The sequence below is a fragment of the Abramis brama genome, assembly GCF_963993115.1.
Source record: "Abramis brama genome assembly, chromosome: 9".
In the NCBI taxonomy this organism is placed as follows: domain Eukaryota; kingdom Metazoa; phylum Chordata; class Actinopteri; order Cypriniformes; family Leuciscidae; genus Abramis; species Abramis brama.
In genome coordinates this window covers 39,893,812-39,921,658 of record NC_139971.1, presented here as the reverse complement: position 1 = coordinate 39,921,658, position 27,847 = coordinate 39,893,812, and the positions used below count along the sequence as shown (strand labels likewise).

At 38.8% G+C, this 27,847-nt stretch overlaps 1 protein-coding gene across 4 annotated transcripts; it reads left to right on the top strand.

Annotated features, from left to right (window-relative positions):
• Positions 1 to 65: 65 nt before the first annotated feature.
• Positions 66 to 27,785, top strand: rasgrp4 (RAS guanyl releasing protein 4). Of its 4 annotated transcripts, none has more exons than XM_084124663.1 (17): positions 66 to 631; positions 8,554 to 8,720; positions 10,815 to 10,920; positions 11,132 to 11,194; positions 11,297 to 11,428; positions 11,772 to 11,913; positions 12,194 to 12,367; positions 15,612 to 15,728; positions 18,095 to 18,370; positions 18,738 to 18,818; positions 20,115 to 20,219; positions 20,401 to 20,510; positions 21,673 to 21,814; positions 21,911 to 21,947; positions 22,023 to 22,160; positions 26,419 to 26,615; positions 26,759 to 27,785. In XM_084124663.1, the coding sequence occupies exons 1-17, from the start codon at positions 609 to 611 to the stop codon at positions 26,867 to 26,869; spliced, it is 2,121 nt and encodes a 706-aa protein (XP_083980789.1). In that variant the 5' UTR covers positions 66 to 608; the 3' UTR covers positions 26,870 to 27,785. The 4 variants fall into 4 exon arrangements, with proteins under 4 accessions (XP_083980789.1, XP_083980791.1, XP_083980790.1 ...); XM_084124665.1 differs by having other exon boundaries at positions 382 to 631; positions 26,984 to 27,785; XM_084124664.1 differs by having other exon boundaries at positions 382 to 631; positions 10,815 to 10,924; positions 11,136 to 11,194; positions 26,984 to 27,785.
• Positions 27,786 to 27,847: the final 62 nt, after the last annotated feature.

Sequence of the window (27,847 nt, the reverse complement as noted above, 5' to 3'; positions counted from 1 at the left end):
TCTCACTCACTTTTTTCCCCTCCCTCTGTCACACATGCACGCAGATGACAGTTCCCCTATCTCTCAGAGCCAGTGCCTGTATTTTAAATAAGGACTTGTTTGTATTGAATGCAGTTAGCTGTTTGTTGTGATTATGCTCATTTCGACTACCTTTTTTTTCTTTTTCTTTTTTTTTTGACGGTCTACGGTTTCAGTTTTTTTCATTTCTAATGCGGTGTCGTTGAATAGGGGTTTTGCTGAACTTTATTTATTGTTTTGGTAACTCTTTGCCCTGTGGTTGACGTTCTCTGGTTATATTCAGAGAAACAGAAAAGAGGGGGAGTGTGTGAGAGTGAGTGAGTGAGTGAGTGAGCGAAGGAGAGAGAGAGAGAGAGAGAGAGAGAGAGAGAGAGAGAGAGAGAGAGAAAACTCTGAGCCGCAACAGCTGGTTTTCAGGTTTGAAGTTTTGACAGCCGCGACTGAACAGACACTGTTCGTCCCAGCCTGTAAGAGGTCACTCAGTACCTCTGGCTGGAGGAGAGCGAGTGCAAGGTGCCTGATGGGACAAGTAAGGGTTTAAGCGGCCCCGAGGGACACCAACAGGACACCGGTGGACAGGATTCGGCACCATGAATCGCAAGGAGTTAAAAAGGTAAAGACTTTCTGGCTTTCTATACCATTCTGACTGTCCTATGACAGGCGGCTACGCTCTTTAGAAATGATTTGATGATACCTCGACGCAAAGCTCTGCTTTAGTTCTTCGTGTCACTGGGTTTAATGTGCACTTGAGGCTTGATAAGTCTGTCGGTGCCTCATTTTGCAGCGCATTGCAAAGTGATCACTGTGGTTATCTGACAAAGCTGTGGTTTCTCCTCATGTTCTTCAGAACATTGTGTTTAGGTTTCAGTTCTCTGTGAGAAAGACAGGCTAGTCACTTTCAAAACGGTTCAAAATGCACATTCATCATTCAAACGCTCCCAAGATTGTATAGATTTGCACATGTATGCTGTGTGGTGCTTGTCTCTGATCTTTAAGAGGGGATTTCGCACTAGGGAGATGAATTGCTTTTGACCTAGTTATACTCCTGTGACCTGTTGTGGATAGAGGTATGTTCGCTCGTTGTGTTTACAGTACATAAGAGGCATTAGCAGGAACATACTGGTTGGTGTTGTGAAGAAACAATTGCAATTGTCCACTAATTTAATACCTAATCAGTAAGTTAACAAGTGCTACAAACGGAGTCAGATTTTAAAAGAGTGTCAGTGTACATAAAAGTCCTGCCTGCGCAAAATGACTAGTATAATGAGGTAAATGTCATAAATAAACGTGAGAATGGTACAATCGATATTTCTGACTAGGAGCTTTTGGGGGCGTCTGTTTTGTGCATGTTATCTCAGAGGTCTTATCTGATTGCTTGGAAATGACAGACATAGCCGTGGCTACAGTGATGCTATCAGCATGAGTCTCATTGCAGCAAGTTTATGCAAGCATTTACTATTTAATGGTTAATATTTCATATTCAATATTTCAATAAAAAAGAATACTTAATATTACATATATAATTTGAAAATTATATATATATATATATATATATATATGAAGAGTTCAGATGCAAAAGCCTCTAAGTGCCATCTGAAATTTTCTTGTAGAATGATCATTTTTATCAAGCTCGTATATTTAAGTTCAATAATTTCACTTAATTGAATGACTTAAATTGTCATTTAAGTGAAATTACTTAACTTAAATATACAAGTTTTACAAAAATTATCATTCTAAAAGAAAATTTCAGATGGCACTTAGAGGCTTTTGCATATATATATATATGAAAGCAATTATAACAAATAAATATTATATAAATATATATATATAATAAGTGTAAAAGAATATATATAATACATTTACTGTAAATTATATATATATATATATATTCGATGTATATTTGACAAATATATCTTTTTGTCAAATATACTGTAAATGTTTTTTGTCACATCTGAGATCTTAATATTAAATATATAATTAGAAAATTATATAAGACTGATATATGAAAGCCATTATAACAAATAAATATAATATACGAATATATAAAATAAATGTAAAAGAATAATTTGTAAAAATTATTCCTGTCAAAAAGAATAAAACATTTTTTTTTACAGTACATGAAGCAGAGATGGAGAGGGTGAGAGAGAGAGAGAGAGAGAGAGAGAGAGAGAGAGAGGGTGGGCTACAAACAAGACCTTCAAAGTCCTCTGGCATCAATTAATCAATTAACGAAAGAAAGGGAAGAATTTGCATGTTCCCTGACTCTTTGTGTGTGTGTGTGTGTGTGTGTGTGTGTGTGTGTGTGTGTGTGTGTGTGTGTGTGTCTGTGTGTGTACGTGTGTGTGCGTGTGTGTACGTGTGTGTACGTGTGTGTACGTGTGTGTGCGTGTGTGTGCGTGTGTGCGTGTGTGTGGTGTGTGTGTGTGTGTGTGTGTGTGTGTATGTGTGTGTGTATGTGTGTGTGTGTGTGTGTGTGTGTGTGTGTGTGTGTGTGTGTGTGTGTGTGTGTGGAGGGAGAGGGTTGGGGGTAGGGTAATGGAGCAGGAGATGCAGCCAGGAACTGGGAGTAAAACACTGGCTACTGTGGCAGGGAAGGGGTAGGGGGAGGTTGGGGGGATTTCCAAAGAGAAAGGAGAAGTTGTTTTCTGAATGACATGAATAGAGCAATGGGTGCAGGAGGAGAGGAAGAGAAAGTGAGCGAGTAGGTGCTATGCATGGCTGAAACACTCATACACTGTATGATTGCAAATGCTTCATTTGATTATGATACTGAATGCCAGGGTGCCATGTGCGGATGCACACAAACCAAACATACACAAAATCAGTATATTTAATTATAATAATTGATCATTTTTCACATGAATATTTGTTGTAAAACAAAGCAAGACTGAAAGAGGTTGAAATACAGTACCATTAGATCAAGAGAAGTTCAATTATTTATCCAAACTTAAGTTGCGTTCACATTTACTGTTGCTTGCGAATTTTCACAAGCACAATCCAGTCATTTCAACAGTAATCCGTGCTTTCTGGCAGAGAAAGTGTAAAGAGTACCTGAAGTAAAAGTACCCATACTTCAGTAAAAGTACAGAGACCTTACAGTGAAAATGACTCCATTACAAGTTCCAAGTTACCAACTTCAATCCCACTTGAGTAAAAGTCTTACGAGTATCTGATTTTAACAGTAAGCCTACTTAAGTATTTTAATCGTATTGAATGGCTCAAAGATGCACTAGTCCTCGACACCTAAGAGACATGAGTTGATTTGGAAGGAGAGCAAGCACTCAAGAAGTCAAATGCTTGCTTTCTGGAGTTTCATGTGAGGGTGAAGAGTTTTCCACACCGATTTCGCTCAAGTTGGTCACGCAAATTTTCCATGCTGACCACCAGAAATCTGCTTGGCTTGAGAGTTTTGACTTCTGTGTGAGAAGTGCTTCATACATCGCTATGCTATTGACAATGGACCTTTTTTTTTTTCTCGAAATTTCGTGAGACAGGGATAGCTGAAGGTCAGTGTAATGGACGTGCTGAAAGGTACACAATGCTACCCCACACACTAAAGGCCGGGACACACCAAGCCGATGGTCGCCCGTCGGGCAACTTCAGGCCGATTTTTCAGCGTCGGTCGGCTATGTGTTCCGCACCGATGGCTCTAGTCGGACACCGTCTGGTTTTTATGGGCCGATTCAGCATGGTGAATCGGCACTGGTGAGAGAGAGAACTCTGATTGGCTTAGCGAGCGAGTCAGTGCACGTGAATAAAAGCGGAAGTGACGAAAGCGAGCAGAAGTCAAGACGGTACAGACAGACGGCTGTTATAATTTTACATCATCTTACCTGAGCATTCAAATGCATGATCTGACTGGATCAGCGCGATTGATATTTTAAAATGCTAAGCAAGCACTGCTTTGTTTACGGTTTGTATATCTGCAGTCCTAGTTTCGGTTTCCCTTTTTTAATGACAAAAATAGATTATTGATTCCTGCTGATATAGACAGATATTTACTTCCACACAGGAGCAGTTGACAGTCGCCTTTAGTCCTTTTGGTGTGTTCAAGCGCAGCTTTTTGGCCGAGACGCAACCGAAGAGAGGCGACAACACAGTCAGTTTTCGTCTCCGCTAGTTCTTTGACGTGTCCCGGGCTTAACAGGGAGCTTTTGCGACCAATTGTAAAGACCTTTCAGGATGCCCATTACTCCAACCTCCAGATACCCACACACTAATTTTCGCTCTTCTTCTTCTCCTGTGTTTTGATCCGGAGAGTTAGTGCTCTATCGGAAGATCTGTAATAGCGCCCCCTACCGTATAACAATGAAAACACGGATTGCTGGTAATTATCATCAATGGCGGAGAAGCATTGTCATAAATGACAGAAAATTCTGTCAATGGCAGGGAAAGAGTTAAATAGCAATACAAGATCAAATTTAAGCCGCAACTCTTACATATAGTCGTAATTATAAAATAACAGGAAAGAAAATCACAGGGCTTTCTTTTAAGTTTAGATTTTGACTTCATTTTTTACAATAACACCAAATATTGATACAACATTGTATCCCCAGGTCCCAGACGATTCCACACTGCATATACATTTGCATAGACTTGTTTACAAATTCATTTACATTAACCAAGTGTATTTTCCCTCATTTGTTTACTGTATGTGTGCGTCTGTATCTATGTGTATGTGTGTAGGTCTGCAGAGTGTGTATTGTGTATTGTCATCAGCCGTAGAGCAGGGTGATGCAAATAAGCAAGGGAGAGACGTGAAAATGTGATGGGGAATTTGCATTATGCAGTCATGTCTAATATCTGGCTAGTCAGAAATAGAATGAAAGGAAGAGAAGGAAATATGAGGTGTATTTTATGAAGGTATAAATAGGAAGGCCAAAATTTCTTCCTGGTCTATAAACTTTAACCGAATTTAATTTATGCTCTTGGCTTGAGTGTGTATTCATGTAGCCCTGATCTCAGTGGTTAGACTTGGTTTGCTTAATGAGATGAGAAGGTCAGAGTGTATGTGTGCAGAGAGAATTGAAAACGAGCGTGCTGAACTGGACATTGGTTCAGGAGGAAGGGAGAGAGAGCGTTTGGGAGGGGTTTGGACGTTCTAAGAACTCATCGCTACTTCTCTGCAGTCTCGACCAGCTTCCTGTTCGTGACACTACTGTCACAGACCACAGTGATTCTTGCTGATGCAGTCAGAGACACAAATCGATGTCCAAGTTCAAGAAGGACATATTACTAACTTACACAGCCAGCAGCAGATGTGAATTTTACAGTACTGGTAGACTGATGTACAATGTTTATGTTTTCTTTCGATGACTGATAAAAGAGAGAGCAAAGCAGAGAGAGAGAGAGAGAGAGAGAGAGAGATGCTTATCTACACTCTCTAACTGTCTCTCTTCCTGTGACATTGACGGCCTGAATAGTGGCATCTATAGGGCGGCAGATATCAACACACAACCTTACATATACTGTAAACATAACTTACTTGATCTACCGGTAGGGCTTGCAGAGCGCGAAGAGTCACACATGTACACAGGCCTGTGCAGTAGACTTCAAGTGGAACCCATTGCTCTTGGTCGAAGGCTCACAGGGACATAAAAAAAATATGTGTTAGAGTAGATATAAATACATTTTAATTTAGCACCTGTAAACATACCTGCAGGTTTTCATTTGAATAATATAAGCCACTAGATATTTATATTCTATAAAAAATGTTGCTTGCCCTGTGCAAAACTCACTGCAAATGTGCTAAGGTGGTTTCTAGTAGGGCTGGGTAAAAAAAATAAAATAGATTTCTCAATTTTAATCAAGTCTTTATTTGAAGAACTGATATCAATTCCCCTCTGAGCCCCTTCATTTTTGGTTCACATTTGGTACCTTCACGGTCTAAACTGACTGAAGCCTTGAAATGTAACTTATTTTTTTCTTCAGGAAAATCAATGTAATTTTGTTTGAAAATATTTTTGGATTATTATTTAGAATTTTATAATACTATGCAATATTTATGCCATTTTAATTAACTATTTTTTTCCCATTACAATTCATTTTAAATATTGCATTTACTGAAAAATAATTATTTAAAAAAATATATATATTAACATTTTGTGTGTGTGTGTGTTCACATAATACTGCCACAAAAGTCACCAAGTGTCATGCCATTTATGAAGCAACATTTTAAAAAATTAAAAACGTAAAATATTTTTTGACCGAAGTCGAGGCCTAACGTTAGAGGGTTCCCAAAAGTCGATCTTTCAGTCTGTTTTCCGTTGATGAATAAACAACTTAAACACGCCTCCATCCAGTAAATCGCAATAAGCTTGGTGCTTTATTACTTCTGATATAAAACAACATCTCACCTTTCAAATTCTGTCAAATCTATTACGAAATTCAAACAATACACCGTTTTGGCGCTCTTTATTGTGGCGCGACATCATATGGCGCCTCGAAGCGCACGTGAATGATCATCTCTTCCGCGCTTTATTGCAGCTCGGTAACGTTATACAGCATGAAATAAACATGATTTAGAAGGTATGTTGAAAGATACAGTACAACTTAGCGCTCAATCAGTGTTTCTATCGCGGAATGACATCAATAAAACAGCTTGTAATATAATGTCATGTAATGTTAGGCTACATCCTCAGAAAAGCCATTCAATGTCCAAAAATGTGTTAGTCTGTTAGAAAAATTAACTTAGACAGGAGCATTTTGATAAATATATGCACTATATTGCATGTTCATTGTATTTCTTATCATGTTCTTCAGTTTTGCCATCTTTACCTGATAGGCCCTAATTAATCGATATCGAATCAATTTGAATCGAATCGCAAGCTTGTGAATTGAATTGAATTGAATCATGAAATTTGTGTCAAGAATGCCTATCCCCTATTTATTCACTATTAATTCACTAGGTCTTCTGTGGGTTAGAGTGTACTGGCAGGTTGTTAGGGTGTTTCTAAGTCGTTGCTAAGATATTTATAAGTGGTTGCTAGGGCATTTCTGGATGGCTGCTAAGTTGTTCTGGGTTGTTACTAGGGTGTTTCTAAGTGGTTGCTAATGTTGTCTGTATAGTTGCTCGGACATTTCTAAGTGGTTTCTCAGTCCTTGATTCAAGTGTTTGTCTGGCTGGTTGCAAGACTATTTAATATAAGTCGTTGCTTGTTTGGTTGCTAGGGCAAGTGTTTGCTTAAGTGTTCGGTGTGGTTACTTGGGCGTTTCTAAGTAGGTATTGGGGTGTTCTGGCTGGTTGCTAGGTTATTTATATGTTGTTTCTAGGGTATTCTGCATAGATTTAAAGTTTGCATTCTTTTATTCAAGGTCATGTTTTGGCGTATCAATCTTCTATTGGTCACACGTCTTTACGTGATATAAGTTCGAACTTTGTGGCGCAGCGAAATGCGAATTACCCCCTTTCAGTAGTTGTTGGGGAGTTTTGACTGGTTGCTAGGGCTTTTTAAGTGGTTGCTAAGGAGTTCTGGATGGTTGCTAGGGAGTTTCTAAGTGGTTGCTAGGTGTTTGCTTATTGGCCCAAGTCAAAAGATCACATGCCTCGAGGCTCTATGATTTTCTCACCCTTTAATATGACTCAGTTCTCTCTTACAATGTTTGTCTATGATATTTTTTATGATGTACGTCATGTGAAACTGTCAGACCTATGAGAAAAGAAACAGGATATTAGAATAAACAAACAATTTAAAGGGATAGTTGACACAAAAATTAAAACGATCCCATAATTTACTCACCCTTAAGCCATCCTAGGTGTACTTTCTTCTTTCAGCCAAACACATTCTGGGTTATATTAAAAAATATCCTGGCTCTTCCAAGCTTTATAATGGGAGTGAATGGGAGTGAAAAATATCCATATTTCTAACTTCATAAACTATAATCACCGGCTTTCATACCTAATGGCCGGACGCAAGTCTTGTTCCGGTGGAACCATTCACTCCCAGTTTTTTTTTGTGACAGCACAGACTGTGTGCTTACAACATGTGCGAATGATTTAAAGGCTTGAAAACAAAGTCCACTAGATAGTGCACAGGCGCCGGACGTGTTTCCGCACTCCTATGGTCTAAGGAGTATACTTTGAAAGGCTCACAAGACAGAATGCAGAAAATTAAGTATGCCAAGGCCTTTAGGTGGATGTACAGTATCTTTAGGTGTATGTGCTAATACCTAAGAGGTAGTCTAAGCAAAACAGAACACTTAACACAATCACATGTAACCCATGACACACAGCTAATATCAAAAAGCCCCACCATCACTTCTGCGGTTTTCAATGCAGCATTAGGGAACCACAAATGAAGTGTTCAACATCAACGACATATTTCATAATATTAAACAAAAGATCTAAATGCTGCTTAGCCTGGTAGAGACAAGTGACCAATGTGATATTGTGAAACTTCTGTGGTTTGATTGGGCGGCTCTTGTTCTGTAAACTGTTTGGGAATTTTGAATAAATGCTTGTGTCCATGTCCCATTTGTATTGTTGATCAGCATTGGTTGTTTGAATATACCTTTTTTTCCCCCATATGTTTACAGCAGCAGGAAATCCTGCACTACTGTGATAAAGAGCAGGAGACCAGTTCAGAGGAGAATGACTTGCCCGAGTCCTCAGGAGATCAGCCGGGTTCTTCAGAGTCCACCGGCTCACTCTTTCCGCTCTGCCAGCCTGGACGAACTCATCCTCCGCTGCCTCCACTGCTTCGGTCAGTGTTCGACTCACCTGTATGTCTGTCAGTGTCAGCCTCACCCTACATGACAGCCATTTGCATTCAACAGGTTGCTTGTCCTGATGTTTTCATGAAGAAAACATGACCAAATGATGACTTCCGAGTAGTTAAAGTAGTTACATCCAGGGCTTCACATTAACACCCGGGTTGAAATTTATATATAATATATGTACATTTTTCAATTGTACTCTTTTAAAAAGGCATCTGAAATAATAAACTAAGTGCAATGTACTGTTGTCAAAAATATAGATTTTTCAATGCATATTGATACTGAAATATCTGAAATGCTTCCAATACTCATTTTCCGCAGAATACACGACTCCAGCTGCGCTTTCTCGCTCTCTCATCTCTCCGATTTTGTGCTCAAATCCAAAGTGTGCGCGTGCAAAGCCGCCTCTCAGTACTAAATTGAGTTCTTTTTCGCTGCTTATTGCGCTTAAACAATCAAATACACACAAAATAATGTCAAAATGCCGGTCTTGGCGAGTATTCACGTAATCAGTTATGTTTTAAGTGAATGTAAACAGTTGAGAAAGATGTGTAACAGTATAATGGATCTGTGTGTCAGGTCTAAAAGTGACAGCAGCCAAAAACCTGCTGCCAAAAATATCTAAATGGCAGTTTTTCCCCATGGTATCTATGTCAAAATTGTGGCCAGTAAAAATGCTGAGTGGCTGGTGAGCAAAAAAGTAAATGTCAAGTCACTTGTCAGAACAGAAAGTCATATATCTCCCAGTTTCCTGGGGTTTTCAGCCCTGTCTCTGGCCTCATGTGCCCATCATTCCCAGTATCCGTGTGCCAGCCAGATTATGTAAGTCTGCCGAGTAGTTTGAGGGACAGAGGGACAGCTGCTCTTGTCAAAGAGAGAGGGAGAGAGAAAAAGAGAAACAGAGGGAAATCTTTTGGTTTACTAGCATTCAAGGCCTGGGAATGTGTTTGTCCCTCTATGCTAATGAGACAAAGCCTGATTGTGCGCCTCAGTTTTCGCAGGCCTGCCCTCTCTCTTGCTCTCTCTATCTTTAGATGTCTCTCCCCCTCTCCCTCAGTTGTTTTTTTCATCATCCCACTTTTTATAATACACTTTGCATTTTTTTTTTCTTACCCTAAGTATTAAACTAGTGATCCACAATATATTTGTACCATATCTCTTATTGGTCAATATTTGAGATTTTTAAATTCATCAGTATTGGTTGATGCTAAATATTTCATGTTTATTTCCCACTTTTTTACCTTTAGATAACCTTTTCCGTCATCTAAGTCTCACTTTAAAGTTGATAATTAAAAATAATTATTATTTAATAACACTAAGTGTAATCATTAGCAAACCTCAGAATGAATATTCATATTTACACTGTACATTAAAGTAATATTCACCCTAAAAAGGAACATTTTAAAGGGAAACGGTGAGAAAACAGAAGTTAAGAAAGCATCTGATCATAGCGATGTGGATTTGTTTGCATAAGCTCTGCAATTCACCGGCATCATGATGACAAATGAGGTCATTAAAATTACACTGTTATGAAAGTTTGATTATAAAGTATATTTAAGACTATATAGACTGTATAGATCTGGCTATGCGAGACTATAGTTTGAATTAATAACATTATAAGCTCTCATTTAATGTGTCATTGAACAGAAGAGAGGCTCTCGTGAGCGCGTAAACATCACATGCTTTTGATTTTCCCGGCAAAAACATAAAAATCAGTCTACAGGCTTTCATAGACAAACGAGGAAGTCGGAAAAGGTGTCTATTCACACATTGGCAATTAAAAAGCGATAATATCGCCCATTTATTGGTCATCGGTCAAAAACATTAAAATAATACAAAACTCGTCCTGAACCACTTCTGCTAAGGATGAATGATTCCTGAAATCACGTAGCATATTGAGAAGAAGACTTTTACAAGATGTGCGATTTTCAGATGGCAGACAATAAAATAAAGCATAAAAAATCATATTGAAGGCGAAATCCAAGTCATGTATAGAAAGGACAATATAGACATAGACTTGGAGGTGGCCTCAATGCCCTGGAAACCATCTTGTATCTAATTCTAAACATTTTGTTTTGTAGACTCGGAAGGGAAACTGAGCAGAGGGACGCAGCTTGTGCATATGACCCTGATGATGCATAACTGGGTTGTACCATCACACATCTTCGCCCATAAGCTGCTTTCTCTATATCCTCCTTCAAGCACCACTGCCATTATTTTACCTCGTCCATCATTCATAGAATAGTCTTGGGTTCAGTCACAAGCCTTAATCCCACTGACAAAGAAACAAGAGCTGCCCTGTTTTAGTTTAGCCTGTTTATTGAGGGCGGATTATTTTCACTGAGTGTAAGTGTTTGTATTCTCGTTCTTCTGTTCTTCCTCCTTGACTTGTTATAACATATAAGGATTGTCCTGCAGAGAAAAGGGTACAGAGGCGCCCACAAATCTGCCACTTCATCAGGTTGGTGGATCCACAACATTCACGCGCGCACCTAAAAATCACTTAACGAATGAAAGGATTCATTGGATTCGTTGTCCTCCGCTTCTTCTGTGTCTGTCTCAGGCAGTGGATGAATCAGTTCCGACTGATGTTTGAGGTGGACCCTCTGTTAGAAGAAGCAATGGGAGATCTCTGGGCTCTGGTCAGGGTTGAAGGAACCGATTCACACTATCAGCTCTTCAATACACCTTACATGTGAGTGTTTTTATATTCGAGATTCATGTAGCTTTATTGGCATGCCAGAAAATCTTCCGGTCATTGACAGAGCGTTAGTAACCTTATATCATGTTTCTCGTGATTTAAAAAAACTTTTGATAGTTTTGATTTGTTTAGACACTACATAATTCAATTTGTGTAATTTTATAGTATTGCTAACTGTACTATAATGCCGAAAAAAATAGTTTATATGTGACGAGCTTCGGACAAAGTCATTTGTTTCAGTATAAGTCTTTGTTTCTGACTACATTCTTGTCTTCACCAGTCTGATTTGTGACGATCTATTTGGTTTCTGTCTGTCCATCACTATGTCTGAAACCAGTAATCCTCCAGTGAATGTTTCCCAGACTCCCTCTCCCTCTGTGAAGAAAAGGAAGGTTTCGCTGCTGTTTGACCACATGGAACCAGATGAAATGGCCGAACACCTCAGCTACTTGGAGTTCAAAAACTTCTGCAACGTCTCAGTAAGTCACCCTGAGGGCTTATGATAGTATCTCTCACATCTGACCAGATGTTGCAGGGAAAGCTCGTGCAATCTGAGTATATGTGACAGTCTAACCTCAGTTTAATGCTGAAGTGACGGTACAGACTTATACTGACTAATAAAGCAACCATAATCACACCCGTTGCACTCATACCAGGACATGTCAGATCATATCAGAGGATCGTTATGTCTTGTCGATCACATTCGTGAGTCAGTGCTCATCTGGATTCAGCTGTGACTGTTGTTGTGTGTCACGTTAGTTTCTGGACTACCGCAGTTACGTGGTTCACGGCTCAGTGAGGGATAATCCGGCGCTCGAACGCTCTGTCATGCTGTGCAACGGAGTCTCCCAGTGGGTCCAGCTCATGATCCTCAACAGACACACCCCACAGCAGCGAGCAGAGGTCTTCACCAAGTTCATTCATGTAGCACAGGTAATTACATACAAACACACACACATTCAGTCGAGCGCAACGGTAGGCTTCCAGAAATACAAGTAACATTCATTTTCTACTGAGAAATTGAATTTTAGCAATGAAATATAAACACTTCAAGCCACCTACAATAGGATCAGAGGTTGTTAAATGATGGTATATGATTATTTCGATTGTAAAAAAAAAAAAAAAAGCGGGTGCACTAGCCAAATTCTCAGTAAAGATCTACACTACCCATAATCCTGGAGAGGAAGCGATATGATGTGGCAACAAAGATCTGATTACTTTGATATGAATTTAAATTATGAATATTAATTATTAACTATATATATATATGTGCTGTCCAATTGATTAATCACATCTAACATAAACGTTTGTGTTTATATAATACATTGTGTGTATGTATATATATTGTTTATATTTATATATAAAATGTATGCATGTGTATATACACACACACAGACACACACACACATATATATAAATATATACATATACATGCATGCATAACATATTTATGTTATATATATATATATATATATATATATATATATATATATATATATATATACAGTGAGGAAAATAAGTATTTGAACACCCTGCTATTTTGCGAGTTCTCCCACTTAGAAATCATGGAGGGGTCTGAAATTGTCATCGTAGGTGCATGTCCACTGTGAGAGACATAATCTAAAAAAAAAAAATCCAGAAATCACAATGTATGATTTTTTAACTATTTATTTGTATGATACAGCTGCAAATAAGTATTTGAACACCTGAGAAAATCAATGTTAATATTTGGTACAGTAGCCTTTGTTTGCAATTACAGAGGTCAAACGTTTCCTGTAGTTTTTCACCAGGTTTGCACACACTGCAGGAGGGATTTTGGCCCACTCCTCCACACAGATCTTCTCTAGATCAGTCAGGTTTCTGGGCTGTCGCTGAGAAACACAGAGTTTGAGCTCCCTCCAAAGATTCTCTATTGGGTTTAGGTCTGGAGACTGGCTAGGCCACGCCAGAACCTTGATATGCTTCTTACAGAGCCACTCCTTGGTTATCCTGGCTGTGTGCTTCGGGTCATTGTCATGTTGGAAGACCCAGCCTCGACCCATCTTCAATGCTCTAACTGAGGGAAGGAGGTTGTTCCCCAAAATCTCGCAATACATGGCCCCGGTCATCCTCTCCTTAATACAGTGCAGTCGCTCTGTCCCATGTGCAGAAAAACACCCCCAAAGCATGATGCTACCACCCCCATGCTTCACAGTAGCGATGGTGTTCTTGGGATGGTACTCATCATTCTTCTTCCTCCAAACACGTTTAGTGGAATTATGACCAAAAAGTTCTATTTTGGTCTCATCTGACCACATGACTTTCTCCCATGACTCCTCTAGATCATCCAAATGGTCATTGGCAAACTTAAGACGGGCCTTGACATGTGCTGGTTTAAGCAGAGGAACCTTCCGTGCCATGCATGATTTCACCTTGGAAACCTTGGAAACGGTGGTCCCAGCTCTTTTCAGGTCATTGACCAGCTCCTCCCGTGTAGTTCTGGGCTGATTTCTCACCTTTCTTAGGATCATTGAGACCCCACGAGGTGAGATCTTGCATGGAGCCCCAGTCCGAGGGAGATTGACAGTCATGTTTAGCTTCTTCCATTTTCTAATGATTGCTCCAACAGTGGACCTTTTTTCACCAAGCTGCTTGGCAATTTCCCCTTAGCCCTTTCCAGCCTTGTGAAGGTGTACAATTTTGTCTCTAGTGTCTTTGGACAGCTCTTTGGTCTTGGCCATGTTAGTAGTTGGATTCTTACTGATTGTATGGGGTGGACAGGTGTCTTTATGCAGCTAACGACCTCAAACAGGTGCATCTAATTTAGGATAATAAATGGAGTGGAGGTGGACATTTTAAAGGCAGACTAACAGGTCTTTGAGGGTCAGAATTCTAGCTGATAGACAGGTGTTCAAATACTTATTTGCAGCTGTATCATACAAATAAATAGTTAAAAAATCATATATTGTGATTTCTGGATTTTTTAATTTAGATTATGTCTCTCACAGTGGACATGCACCTACGATGACAATTTCAGACCCCTCCATGATTTCCAAGTGGGAGAACTTGCAAAATAGCAGGGTGTTCAAATACTTATTTTCCTCACTGTATATATATATATATATATATATAAACACAAATTTTATGTTAGATGCTATTCATCGATTTAACAGCACTAATATAGATATAGTATACAGTGACATTTTGTAATAAAATATCTGTAGTCTATACTTACAATTAATTACCTATAATTAATAGTTTCAGCATATCAGTCAAATCAGTATATAATCAATAATTGCTGTTTTGATTACATCCAAGCCAGTGTTTCATGGAATTTGTAGTTCATTCATTCATACACAATCTTTTACTTCTTTTGTATATTTTTTTCTGCTTTATTGAAGAATGTTTTTAAAAAAAATACACTTTGGAGAAAATGAATTGGATAACCACACCTGGAAACCAATTTTGTGAACACTGAGCAGTCGCTGTTGTGTTCTGTTGTGGATCTGAAAATGAAAGAATTGTACATGTTGAAATGTGTGTTTCAGTCTGGAACAGTACGTCTGTAACTTTCCATCAAGACACTGACGTAAAATGTCCTGTAGAGAGCATGACAAAACATGTGGTTTATCTCCGACCCTGCGGCAATTCATTTTTTTAGGTTGCCTGTGATATCTGTCCGTGAGATGTCTGACTCACCGTAAAACATTTTACAACATGACACTGAAGACATGAAATTTTTTGGATTACAAAATTGAATACCATGTAAATTCATCATATCGGTCAGTTGATGAGTGACACCTATCAGGATAAGCCTATAAGACAGCTCACTTTGAGGATGCCTGAGCATTTCATGTATTGGCTCAGAGGAAACGATTACATCATATGTGCTTTGTGTGCTGGCCTGTATTTAACCACACAAACATAAACGTACGTACAAGACAACCCAAAAGAAAACACCTAGAAAACATGCAAATGCGTCAAATGATGTGTCAGTGAGGAAACCTGATATAAGTATGCCACTCGAGAGTAATGTTCCTGTATTGGGAAATGATTTGGGAGAACTGTTGCATAACTGTCGCTTTCAAGTGCTTTTTTACAGGAAAGAGGATGTGCGCAGCTCGGTGTTGCCATGCGTCGAGAGAATGTAATGCTACGATTCACTGCATGTTTCTCATCTGTACCCCTGTTTGAGCAGAAGCTGAGAGCTCTACAGAACTTCAATACTCTGATGGCGGTGATTGGAGGCCTGTGTCATAGTTCAATCTCTCGTCTTAAAGATACAGCCAGCCTGCTGTCCTCTGATGTCACAAAGGTCAGTTTGTCTGACCCCTAGGTTTGCTAGCCACATCCTCTTTGCTCACACGCAACTATTTTTACAAGGGCTTAACAAATTGCCTGATTTTAAAGGGATGCTTCACCGATTAGCATTAAGCTCTGTATCAGTAGAAACCTGGTAGTATTTTGGAATGGCCGTGCTTCCCTCCCTCATGTCCCCCTGAGACGAGAGATTTCTGTATTGTGTGTCTGGAAAAAACCTCTGATGATGCAAAAATCATCATTTTGCGTCATTGGAGGCTTTTTTGTCCAGAGGCGAGAGACTACAGCCAGTCGGAGGAGCTCGTTCCGCATGTCTTCAACCCGCCCATAGGGGGATCTCACCATAAAACGCCGTCTTTTCAGTTTCGAGTCCACTAGTAGCCTAGTTGTATAATTTCTTCCGATACTGCCCTCTGTAACCGGTAGGCGTGGCTTGTCCTCGTGGGGCAGCGAAGCAAGTGCATTCTGGGAGTTGTTGTCTGTCATCCACATGAGCCAAAAATACATTTTCTGGCTTTTCTCAGTCTAGAAGGCACCAACTTCTAAAATAATTTCACATTTCTACATAAATGACCCAATTTAAATACACATTCATCTTTCCAGCGGTGAAATATCCCTTTAAGTCATTGATCTTTCAGCTATGGATCTATGTATTGATTCTTTGATTAGTTCGAAACAGCTGCATCTTTAGCGCAGTTCACAATCTCTACAACACAGTGACCATAAGGCAATCATTTTCATTGTTTTCAGTGTTTAATATTAGTTCAGTTGTATGCAGGTCTAGTGGAGCCCAATCCACAGAAATCTAGGTTTCCCTCCAAATTCAGTGCAAAAATGATTGCAGATTCTTTGTGGGCCATCTTATTGAAGGATTCGGGCTCCTTGCGTAAATGTTTTAGTTGTTGTCCTATTTTGAAAGGACAACTGAAATAACAATCTTGCTGTTTTGCCCTTGTGTAAGGTACAGGACAGCGCAGATTGCTTTAGGTTTGAACTGTTTCTGCGAGCAGGGTACTATAAATCTCTGAATACCTTTATTCAGCAAGGATGCGTTAAATTAATCAGAAGTGACAGTAAATACATTTATAATATTACAAAAGATTTCTATTTCAAATAAATGCTGTTCTTTTGAACTTTCTGTTCATCAAAGATTCCTGAATCATGGTTTAAATTAAATTACATTTTAAAATATAGCAAAATTGTAATAATATTTCACAATATTACTGTTTTTACTACATTTCTGATTGATGCAGAATAATATAACATTAAAATCTTTTGAAATCCAAACTTTTGAAAGGTAGTGTACATTATGCTTGTATTAATTTATACAACTTGAAATGTTAAAACATTTATTAGTGTATGTTGAAATTAACAGGTTAATAAATTATGTAATTACAAAGGTGCAGTAAGCGATTTCTGAAACACTGTTGAAATGGGAATGGACTGAGCAGCACAACACACTTATACCCAATCAGCAGTAGGGGGCGTGTCCACTCATGATGGGGGAGGAGAGAGTGAGCCAATCAGCAGTAGGGGGTGGGTCCACTCATGATGGGGGAGGAGAGAGTAGGCCAATCAGCAGTAGGGGGCGTGTCCACTCATGATGGGAGAGGAGAGAGTTAGCCAATCAGCAGTAGGGGGCGTGTCCACTCATGATGAGGGAGGAGAGAGTGAGTGAGCAAGAGAGAGTTTTGAAGAAACACTGTAGAAAGAGTGATGGCTGAGAGACATTACAAATACAAAAGCGAAAATCTCAGAGGACTATCACAGGAAAAAGAAGGGTTATGATCAGACGAGAGCTTTAGGACCCGCGTTAATATTAGAAAAGCTTTCCATCGCTGGAGAGACCTTAGCAAGAAGGCCTGAGGTTGCGTTGTTTCTGCTCCATAAATGAGTAAAATTGGTTTTGCCACGTTTCACAGAACCAAGATATGTTATTGTAATGTTAGGTATAGTAACAGGACAGTTTTGAGTGTCATTATTTGTCTGGAGCTGCTGGAAACTAACAACCAACTCTTGCATGTATATACTCTTGTGCACTCTGTTTATTTTTTGTTCTTTCTTGTCGTTCGTTCGTCATCTTTGCTTTATTTTTTCGAAGCATTATTTTGCTGGGCAGCTATGATAAAGAGTCATCCACTCTTTTATTGTGTGTTCATGCATTTTGGGGGCGGAGCAATGAAGGGAGGGGTGTGTTTGTTTTGGTTGATTTAAAATATCAACAGTGTTTCTCAGAAATCACTTACTGCACCTTTAACTAATATTAAAAAAAGCGATCTTTATTGATATCAATAAAAAAAGAAAAAGAGATCTAACTTCTCAGAAAGGCTCAATACCTGTTATTTTCCCGTTTCCCCCCAGACTCTCAGTGAGCTCACAGAGCTGCTGTCATCCTACAGCAACTATTCAAACTACAGGCGGGTGTACAGCGAATGCACTGGATTCAAGGTGCCCATCTTGGGTGTTCATCTCAAAGATCTGATCTCCCTCAACGAGGCGTTGCCAGACTACCTTGAGGACGATAAGATCAACTTGGGGAAACTGCAGCATTTATACAGCAACATTAGCGACTTGTTGGCCATCCATGACTGCACCCCACCGTTTGAGGCCAACAAAGACCTGCTGCACCTGCTAACGGTGAGACGGAGGGAAATGGTGGTTTGAAAGTGATTTATTAACAACAAATCCATTTACACTGGAAAGCCTCTCTTCTCGGAAGTGTTTGTTGTGCCTCATGCATGCTGTGGGTTGTAAATACCTGACCAGGCCCCACCAGTACATGGAACAATTGTGTCTATTTAGAAGCATGTAAACATGTCTTTATTTGATTTCTATAGAGAGCCTGCATCTATTTTTAAGCCTAAATGAGTATTTTTAACATCTTGCCGGGCAGCCCTCATCTTTGTGGTTATGCTCGGCTGTTTGTGTGTGATACTGAGAGATGTGGATTGCAAACGGTAAGCGTCCTCTCATGTGTAACGATTCTGCCCCACCTTGCCCACAGCTCTCGCTAGACTTGTGTTACACGGAGGATGAGATATATGAGCTCTCCTACGCAAAGGAACCCAAGAACCCCAAAATTCAGGTGAGGCCCTCAAAATAAACATTGCCTTGCTATCTGGCTGTAGCTCATGCTTAGGATTCAGGATTCAATCAAACACCTAACACAAGATATTAATGTCAACGACATGGTTCTCATTCTTATATATACATTTTTATATTTCTTTAATATCTATCTATCTATCTATCTATCTATCTATCTATCTATCTATCTATCTATCTATCTATCTATCTATCTATCATCCATTCCATCTATCTGTCATCCATCCATGTATCTTCTATCTATCTTCTATCCATACATCATCCATCTATCCACCCATCCATCATCTATCCATCTTTCTATCATCTATCATCCATCCATCCATCATCTCTCTATCTTCTATCCATCCATCCATCTGAATGTCTTGAAAAAAAGAAGAAAAAAAATGCTATTTTTTGCAATTTATACATTAAAATGTTCACAGGTAATTGTACTCCTACTGTCATTGACACCAGTTACTAATGACTAGTTTGCAATCAAGTTTTAATTGCAAAAGAGCTCAAAAAGGTCACAAATGGCATCACAAGTTTTGAAAAAGCTACTACAAATTCAGTAATTTTGGGTCACAATAATCTTAAGAGTTCTTGGGAGTTTTGCAAACAACTGCAGGCGAAAAATGCCATATATGGACCATTATATCAGAGAATTGGAGGTGTGCTCTTTTCACACGGCCCAGTAAGAAATCAGCAATAACGCTATGAACCACATGGAAACACACCCTGAAAACCACTCAAAGCGCATTAGCAACCACATAGCAACACCCTGGTAACCTCCAACGGTTGGCATTGCATGGCATGGCATTATTGCATGCAAGTATCACTCAGAATCTCTTCAGAAAGTATGAAAATGTAGTTCTCTGACATCTAAAAAAAGACTGCATGCACAAACTTTGACATGCATTACATATTCAACAGGCTGATATTCATGACTTATGCTAGTGTTTTCATATTGTCTGACCTTGTATGTGACCTGTTTATAGACAGGGAGTATCCCGTTCTGATGTGTGGGCGCACTCCTCTTTGTGCAAACACTTCAAAGAAAACCACAAAAAAGACACACATTGCTGAAAGACACACGATCGTTATCTTCGTTGCTTTCAGTGTGGGTGTTGTTACGTACAAGTTTTGTTTGATTATTTCCTATAAGTCCTCTGTCTGTGACAGCATTCGCATTTTACAAATAAAACGGCTTTGTTTGTATAACGTTTTCCAACGTTGCTGATCTAATGAGCGCTGGTGTTACTGGTAAACTGTCAGGTCTCTAACCACACTTGTTCTGTAGCCCGTAGCTCCAGTGAAGCCCCCAGTGGTTGCAGAGTGGGGTTCGGGACTGACTCCACGCCTGGATCCCGCAACCATCTCCAAACACGTTAAACAGATGGTGGATGTAAGTGAGAAACGTGTTAATTCCCACTCTTATAGGGCCAGTTCCTTACTGTGACAGTGTGACAGGTTCCTGGCCGTCCACTCTCACTTCCTTAATAGCATGCAAGACCAAATGTCACAAACAGATTTCAGATGTCAGTCTCTCGCGTTCAAGATGACAATGATTGCGTTGCCCCCTACAGTCCATCATGAAGAACTATGATTTGAACATGGACGGCTACATTTCTCTGGAGGACTTTGAGAAGATTGCTGCAAATTTCCCCTTCTCCTTCTGCACGCACGAGAGCGATAGGTACGAGGCCTTTTACACTCTGATAGACGCAACCCCCAAAAACACACAAGAAGTGAAACTTAAAAGTGAAACAATTTTTTTTTAAATGTTTTAGAAAGGAGTATCTTAAGATCACCACGACTACATATATCTGATGAAAAATACAGTAAAAAAATATCCATTTACTATTTCAAACTGTTTATTCCTGTGATGCAAAGCTGGATTTTCAGCATCATTACTACAGTCTTCAGTGTCACATGATCCTTCAAAAATCATTCTAATATATTTTGATTGATTTGAAATGGAAATATTTTGTAACATAAAATTTGGATGAATTCGTCTTAATTGCTATATATATATATATATATATATATATATATATATATATATATATATATATATATATATATATATATATATATATATATATATATATATATATATATAGCAATTAAGACGAATTCATCCAAATTTTATATATATATATATATATATATATATATATATATATATATATATATATATACATACAGACCCTTTCCAAAAAATTAGAATATCATGGAAAAGCTTATTTATTTCCATAATTCCATTCAAAACGTTAAACTTCCATAGATTATAGATTCAGGGCCCACAACTTAAATGATTTCAAGTATTTAGTTGTTTATTTGTACATAATTTGGGCTTCCAGCTCATAAAACCCACAAAAACAGGATTTCAAAAAATTAGAATATTACATGAAATCACATAGTAATTACACAGTGATACCATGGTCACTGAACCAGGTTTTGGTTCTTTTGGCAGTGTGGGCAGGTGCAAATCCTGCTGGAAAATGAAGGAAGCATGAAGTGCTCTGAAAATGTCCTGGTAGACGGATTTTTTTGAAATCCTGTTTTCGTGGGTTTTATGAGCTGGAAGCCCAAATTATGTACAAATAAACAACTAAATACTTGAAATCGTTTAAGTTGTGGGCCCTGAATCTATAATCTATGGAAGTTAAACGTTTTTAATGGAATTATGGAAATAAATAAACTTTTCCATGATATTCAAATTTTTTGGAAAGGGTCTGTATGTATATATATATATATATATATATATATATATAAAAAAAGGGATTTTCTCCAGGCCTGATTGACTTATGTGAGCAATTCATTAAAGTAATCAATCTCTGTCCTTTATTTTTCAGAGAAGGAGAGATCAGTAGAGAGGAAATCACTTCATATTTCATACGTGGGATGTCAGTGTGTGCTAAGCTCGGCTTCAACCTCCACAACTTCCACGAAACCACGTACAAAAGGCCCACATTCTGTGACTCCTGCGGAGGATTTGTGAGTGTTAAAACTGAGGACCATTGCATTTGCGGAGCTCAGCTCTGACTTGTCTGTGTACCTCATCTAACTTTCTTCCCCTCTATTCTCCAATAGTTATGGGGAGTCAAAAAGCAAGGCTACCACTGCAAAGGTTAGAACATACTAATCAACCAGTTTCCTATAGATTGGCACATCTGCACCATTTTAACCGTGCTCTTTCTTTCAGACTGTGGAGTAAACTGTCATAAGCACTGTAAGGATGTGGTGGGAATGGAGTGTATGAAGAGGTTCCAGGTGACCAGTAGCTCTTGTCCCAGCACCCCAGGCCCCATCTCAGGCCACCACACTAAGGGCAACAGCTGGAGTGAGTTTTCTTATGCCAATCATGATACTGTATACAGTAAGTCAGCCGGTCAATATCGCAAAATAACCCCCAACAGGGTGATCACGGCATAGAGGGACATTGTACTATCCTGGGGCCGGTTGCACCAGTAAGTGCGTAAGTTACAACTTAGCCTAGTTTTGACATAAATGGACACTAAGTTACGCACGACTTACGCACTTCTAAATATTTTTGCGTTGCACCATTAAACTTAGTTGAAGCGTATTTCTACGTATAAACTAAATATTTACGGCAGCCTCCAATCAGGAGTAACGGCTGGAATAAAATATCAGACAGACTGAACTGCATCAATAAACTCTTCTTTTACCTGACAGACTTCAGTTCTTTAGACATATATGATAATGATGACATTTACACTCGCTTACATTTTAAGAGAGAGAACATTATGTGAAAAGATTACTTTATTAGCGGCTTGTTTAACACGAACCCGTCCTTAACAGCCCGCCGCTGTGTGCATCGGTCCATGTTGTGCATGTCAAATATCAGTCATAATCAATAAACGTAATTTCTTATGTTTTTTGTATCAATATTTATTTATTGAGCCTTATTAATTTCAAATACAGTTTCTGAATGTTATTTACATATAAAAACACTTATGTTATTAATGATCAAGTAGGCTATCGTATTTAATGTAAACTTATTTTTACCGTTAACGTGAGGCAAAATAAGTTGGAATGAAGGATAAACTGGCATTTCAACAACTTCTGCTCACGTATTTGAAGGCTGCTATTGGATCATCGAGGCTAAACGTCATATTATGTGACTACGCATTACTTTACGGAGAGCTTACGACCTACTAGCAACGTTCTGCCTTACGAACAAATGGTGCAACGGAATAAAGTACAGAGTTAGTTACAAACTAGCTAGTAGTTACTAAGCCTCTAGTGTGGACTTTATGTTCCAATTTAAGAAAGAACTTACGAACGGCTGGTGCAACCCTACCCTGAAGAGGTTTATTTTTGCAATATTGACCTTTTGATTGTCCACTATGCCATTTTTGAATGATTATCACATAAATCAGCTAAATGGATATGAAATATTGATTTGAGAATTATATAATTATGCAAGAAGAAAGAGACCATGGTGTGATCATGAAACTAGCATAGCTAAGAGGAAGTAAAACCAACACTCTCAATGCAGTTCGTAACTATTTTATTTGTTTATAACTATTTTTAACAGAACTATTTTTGTGTATTTTATGTATTTATAAAATAATACATTTTTATTATTATTTTATTTGTATAATCTGTTTACGCTGCACTCAGATAGGTTTATGGGTAGACCTACATGCTTTCTTTATTATAAAATATTTTACATATTCATACAAATCCCATCATCCGAAATCGCAACCTTGTGAAATATAAAGGTTTTCTCATTAGATCGAGCTGGGAAATCGGTTGCCAGGAATATTTGTGTGTTAATTTTATTGTTTGTTAATATATTTTAGCAGTCATTTTAAAAAAAAGATGTTTGACTGCATGTTAACACAGTTGACCTATCAGAATTTAAAGTATTCCAGAACACCTTGTATTAAAGGTGCACCGTGTAATATTTAGGAGGATCTGTTGACAGAAATGCAATGTCATATACATAACTATGTTTTCAGTGGTGTATAAAGACATTAGTTAATGAACCGTTACGTTTTTATTACCTTAGAATGAGCAGTTTCTATCTACATACACCGCGGGTCTCCTTACATGTCAAGTCGCCATTTTGCGCTGTCATGTTTCTACAGTGGCCCTTAACGGACAAATGTGTTTCGTCACTATGACGTTCTTCATGCAAAGAAACTAGCTAAAGTCAGCGAATAAAACACTGACACAATGATCAACATGTAACAATAATATTCGCAATAACATTTCGTTTTACTGAATAATTAAGTAAACAATTTCTTACGTAATCTTTGTAAAGAAACCTCACTGCTTAACTTAACAATTCGCACCAAAAAAATCACACACTGCACCTTTAAAACCCCTATGAATTAGCTTGATGAACCCAGGCTGAATGTGAAATAGCATAATTCCCTTACTATTAATAATAAGTACAATAGTATGCTACCATTCATGAAACTATTTAATGGGTATTTTAAGCATATAAAGATGCGGCAAAAATAGTAACAGCGGTATGCTATTTAAAAATTAACCAGGTATTCTCCCCAAAGTGATGCATTTCCAATTTAAACATTAAGTTTGGTCGGGACATATATATCGAAGAGCCTGTCCCTTTTATTTTTAAAGTCAGCATGAAATATAAATTCGATGTTTTCTGAATGCATCGTATTAATCTTATTGTGAGTGATTCATCCATGTGTATGTTTTATTTTTAGATGTCTTTAATATTTTGGTGAAATGACAGACTTCTCTCTGGTGACGTCAAACATCATTTAGTCCACTTAAACCCCGCCTCTTTCTTAAATTCGACCTCAAGCTAACATTCAGATCTGCCTCCATCCAATAAACAACCGATGCACCGTTACACTTACTTGTACGTCAATACTTGTCACTTTTTCAAGAGTCATCACAGTTCTCCTAACCAACTTTTAGTTAGGTGTTAATTTCACATTCAAAATGCGCTAAAGCTATCATTCTTCCATAACACTAGCAAAGATTGGCACATGCATCAAAGCAACTACTGTTGTGCTGTTTTGAACAAGTGACCTAAGTATCGAGAAATGTGTCCTAGTGACTGTAAAAAAACAACTAATGGCATAGACATTTACTGCTTGCTGTCAGTTGTAAATAGTATTTGGGTGATATAATTCTAGAAACTGTTTAAGACATTTGTGTAGTGCAGGATGAGTCATCATCAGTATATTTTTGATCTGTTTTCCTGCAAGAGCAAGACTGAAATTGAAATGTGTATATCTGCTAAAAAGTGAATTTATGTCAATGTCTATGAGTACACTAGCATACAGATAGCTACAAAGCTAATACACATGGATTAAGAGCCACAGAAATCCTTTAAGTCTTCATAAAACGGAAGCTGTGACAGTACTGTCTTCCCTATTGTGATGTAAAACGTCTTCTCGAACAATAAAAAAATAAAATAAAGTACAGCGGGACTGACTGGATGGTTGTTAGTCGTGTGTAGCCAGATCTTTAGACTGACGGCAGAAGGTCTGGACTTCATAGCAGCTTTTATTGGCCAAGGACCGTCCAGAGGCCGTCTGAGCGACATGTAAAGCAACCAATCAAATCAGTTCGTTCTGTTCCGCGTCATGTTTAGGGGCTTGAAAATGTAATGTCAATGTCCCTACAATAACAGACCGGTGTGTAAAACTCTTGGACGTATTTTAAAAGTCTTTGCCATGAACTTTACATACAAAATCCAGCGTTTAGTATGACTCTTTTTCATAGTTGTAAACACAACAGCGTTTTTTTTCCATGAGGGGGTTTGGCATCACGACGGCTTTGTTTCCAGGCGGACCGTTAAAGAACGCGACACACACGTCTCCTGCTAATCCTCTAGAATTCAACCAATCAGATGAAGACTTCAAAAATGCTGAATTGTTTCCAGTTAAAGGAACACTCCACCATTTTTTCATATTAAACTATGTTATTCCCTTAACTAAGACGAGTTGATACATACCTCTCTCGTCTCCACTTCGACTCGGCCAAGTCGAAGTGCTCCCAAGTGTTATTCCGCCATACATTATAGTTATCCTTTTTACCCGCTTAGAAAAGCGCCACGTTTTATTTTGTGTCACCATACTTGGTCGTGTAACTACTCGTATAACTGTATTTAAATAGGGAAAACGTGGAGGTGTTTGGTCGCTTCTAGCTTCATCTCTGTTTGGATCCTAATGAACGAACTGGGCTAAGCTAAGTGCTATCAAAGTGTCGCCGCGCGCCAGAGCGATTGAGTGCACGCACTGAGACGAGAGAGGTATGTAACAACGGAATAACATAGTTTAATATGTAAAAACGGTGGAGTGTTCCTTTAAGTGTGCCATATGCATCAGACGTTCAGCCAGTGGTCCGTGACGTCTGAGGTTGAGGCTAGGTTGTGGTTTGCTGTTGCATGTGAGAGACAGGTTGTCCCGTCCTTGCGTCACTAAACACGTCATCAGAGAAGAGATGTTACAAGAGTGAGGGGAAGTTAGCCATTTTGCATGGATAAATAATTTAGAATGAACAAAAAATGGTCAATTTTGATTTCATGGTGGCGACTTAAGTTGCCAGATGATTTATTGGCTCTGTTTTCCGGCCTTTCAAATCAGGTTCTGAAGAGGAAGCATTTGTCTTTCCTAATGGAAACCGATCTGAAAGCTCCAAGGGCCAAACTTCATCAGACAGCGACGCCGAGGCGGGCACACTATCCGACAGGTCCACTCAGACAGACCCAGGAGTTTGGACGCCGGTGGCCAAACGGAAAGATCGTCTTCATTCCCAGAAACAACACCCCCCCCTTGAAAAGGTATTGCCGTGAAGCACACAATGTCTTATTTTCTTGCATTCCTCACAGCAAACATAAGTGGATGTTTTCAAAATAGATTCAAAAAGTTAAGTTGGTGAGTGAGACACATCTTGAGACTAACGTTACCTGCCTTATCGTCCCAGAGTGCCACTCTACCAGCAAGGGTGCGAGGTTCATCTGCCCCTAGTTCTCTCCTACAGGAGAAAATGGATGAACTGAAGCTGAACAAAGATAAACGAAAGGAACCAGACTGAAGTAGTCTGTGCAAATGGCCGTTTGTTTGTGTGTGGTGGAACTGTTAAATACACAGACTGAAGAACATGTCCTCATCTTTCTCGCCAACCGTCTTGTTCTATTGTCTTCAACAGATTGTTCATGACGTTCATTAAATGTGAAGGGATTTTATTTAAGGAATTACAGATGGTCCGCTTCCTCAGGGCTCTTTGAAACCCTGCCGGTGGATCCGTACAGTAAGAACTCTCTATGCACCAGCGTCAACTGCCAGCGAGGACCGGTTAAATGGACCTCGCATCTCCACAAGTACTCAAAAGTGGACTGCGACATCATCAACCTCACTACCACTCGTCTTTGCACGAGACCGACGGACTTTCTTGCCTTTCGACACGAAGTGCGAGGTGCTTTCTGCAAGAATCGTTCGATTGAGTACAAACATCTACTGCCTTATATTCACACTGATGGGAAATGGCCGACTGTATTGGACTTGAACAGGAAGAATGTACCTCCTCTGTTAAGGGACGTGATTTCGGTGCTGATATAACACCCAGAATGCATCACTGTGCCTTATGTAATGAACAATTTCATTGAGAAGGAGACAAAGGGTATTATATCACTGTTTATATCAGACAATAGAGTCCTGTCTCAATTCAAAATGATCACAATCTACTTCATTAGTGATCGTGTCCATCTGGCGTATGGAAAAAGAGCGGGAGAGTGACATTAAGGGTCAATTAAAACGAACACTGTGGACCAATTTTGATTGTTTTTCTAACATGTTTTCTGTTAGACCATCTCCAACTTGAATGTCTGTTTTACTAAATCTTGAATTTAGGCTATAGATTTTTATTTATTGAGGAATGATAAATCTTAAGTATTTTCCATAATAAAGCACTGCCTGATGTGATTTAAATAAAAATGACAAAATGACCGAAATGGGTTTTTTTTTGTCCCATACAAATGAACGCTGATTGATTTAATTAAATTCGACATGTTGT

Coding starts and splice junctions, on each gene's coding strand:
- rasgrp4 (XM_084124663.1), top strand. CDS start 609: ATGAATCGCAAGGAGTTAAAAAG. Junction 20,511..21,672: donor TGCACGCACGAGAGCGATAG/GTACGAGGCCTT, acceptor TTTATTTTTCAG/AGAAGGAGAGATCAGTAGAG. Junction 21,948..22,022: donor GCAAGGCTACCACTGCAAAG/GTTAGAACATAC, acceptor TCTTTCTTTCAG/ACTGTGGAGTAAACTGTCAT.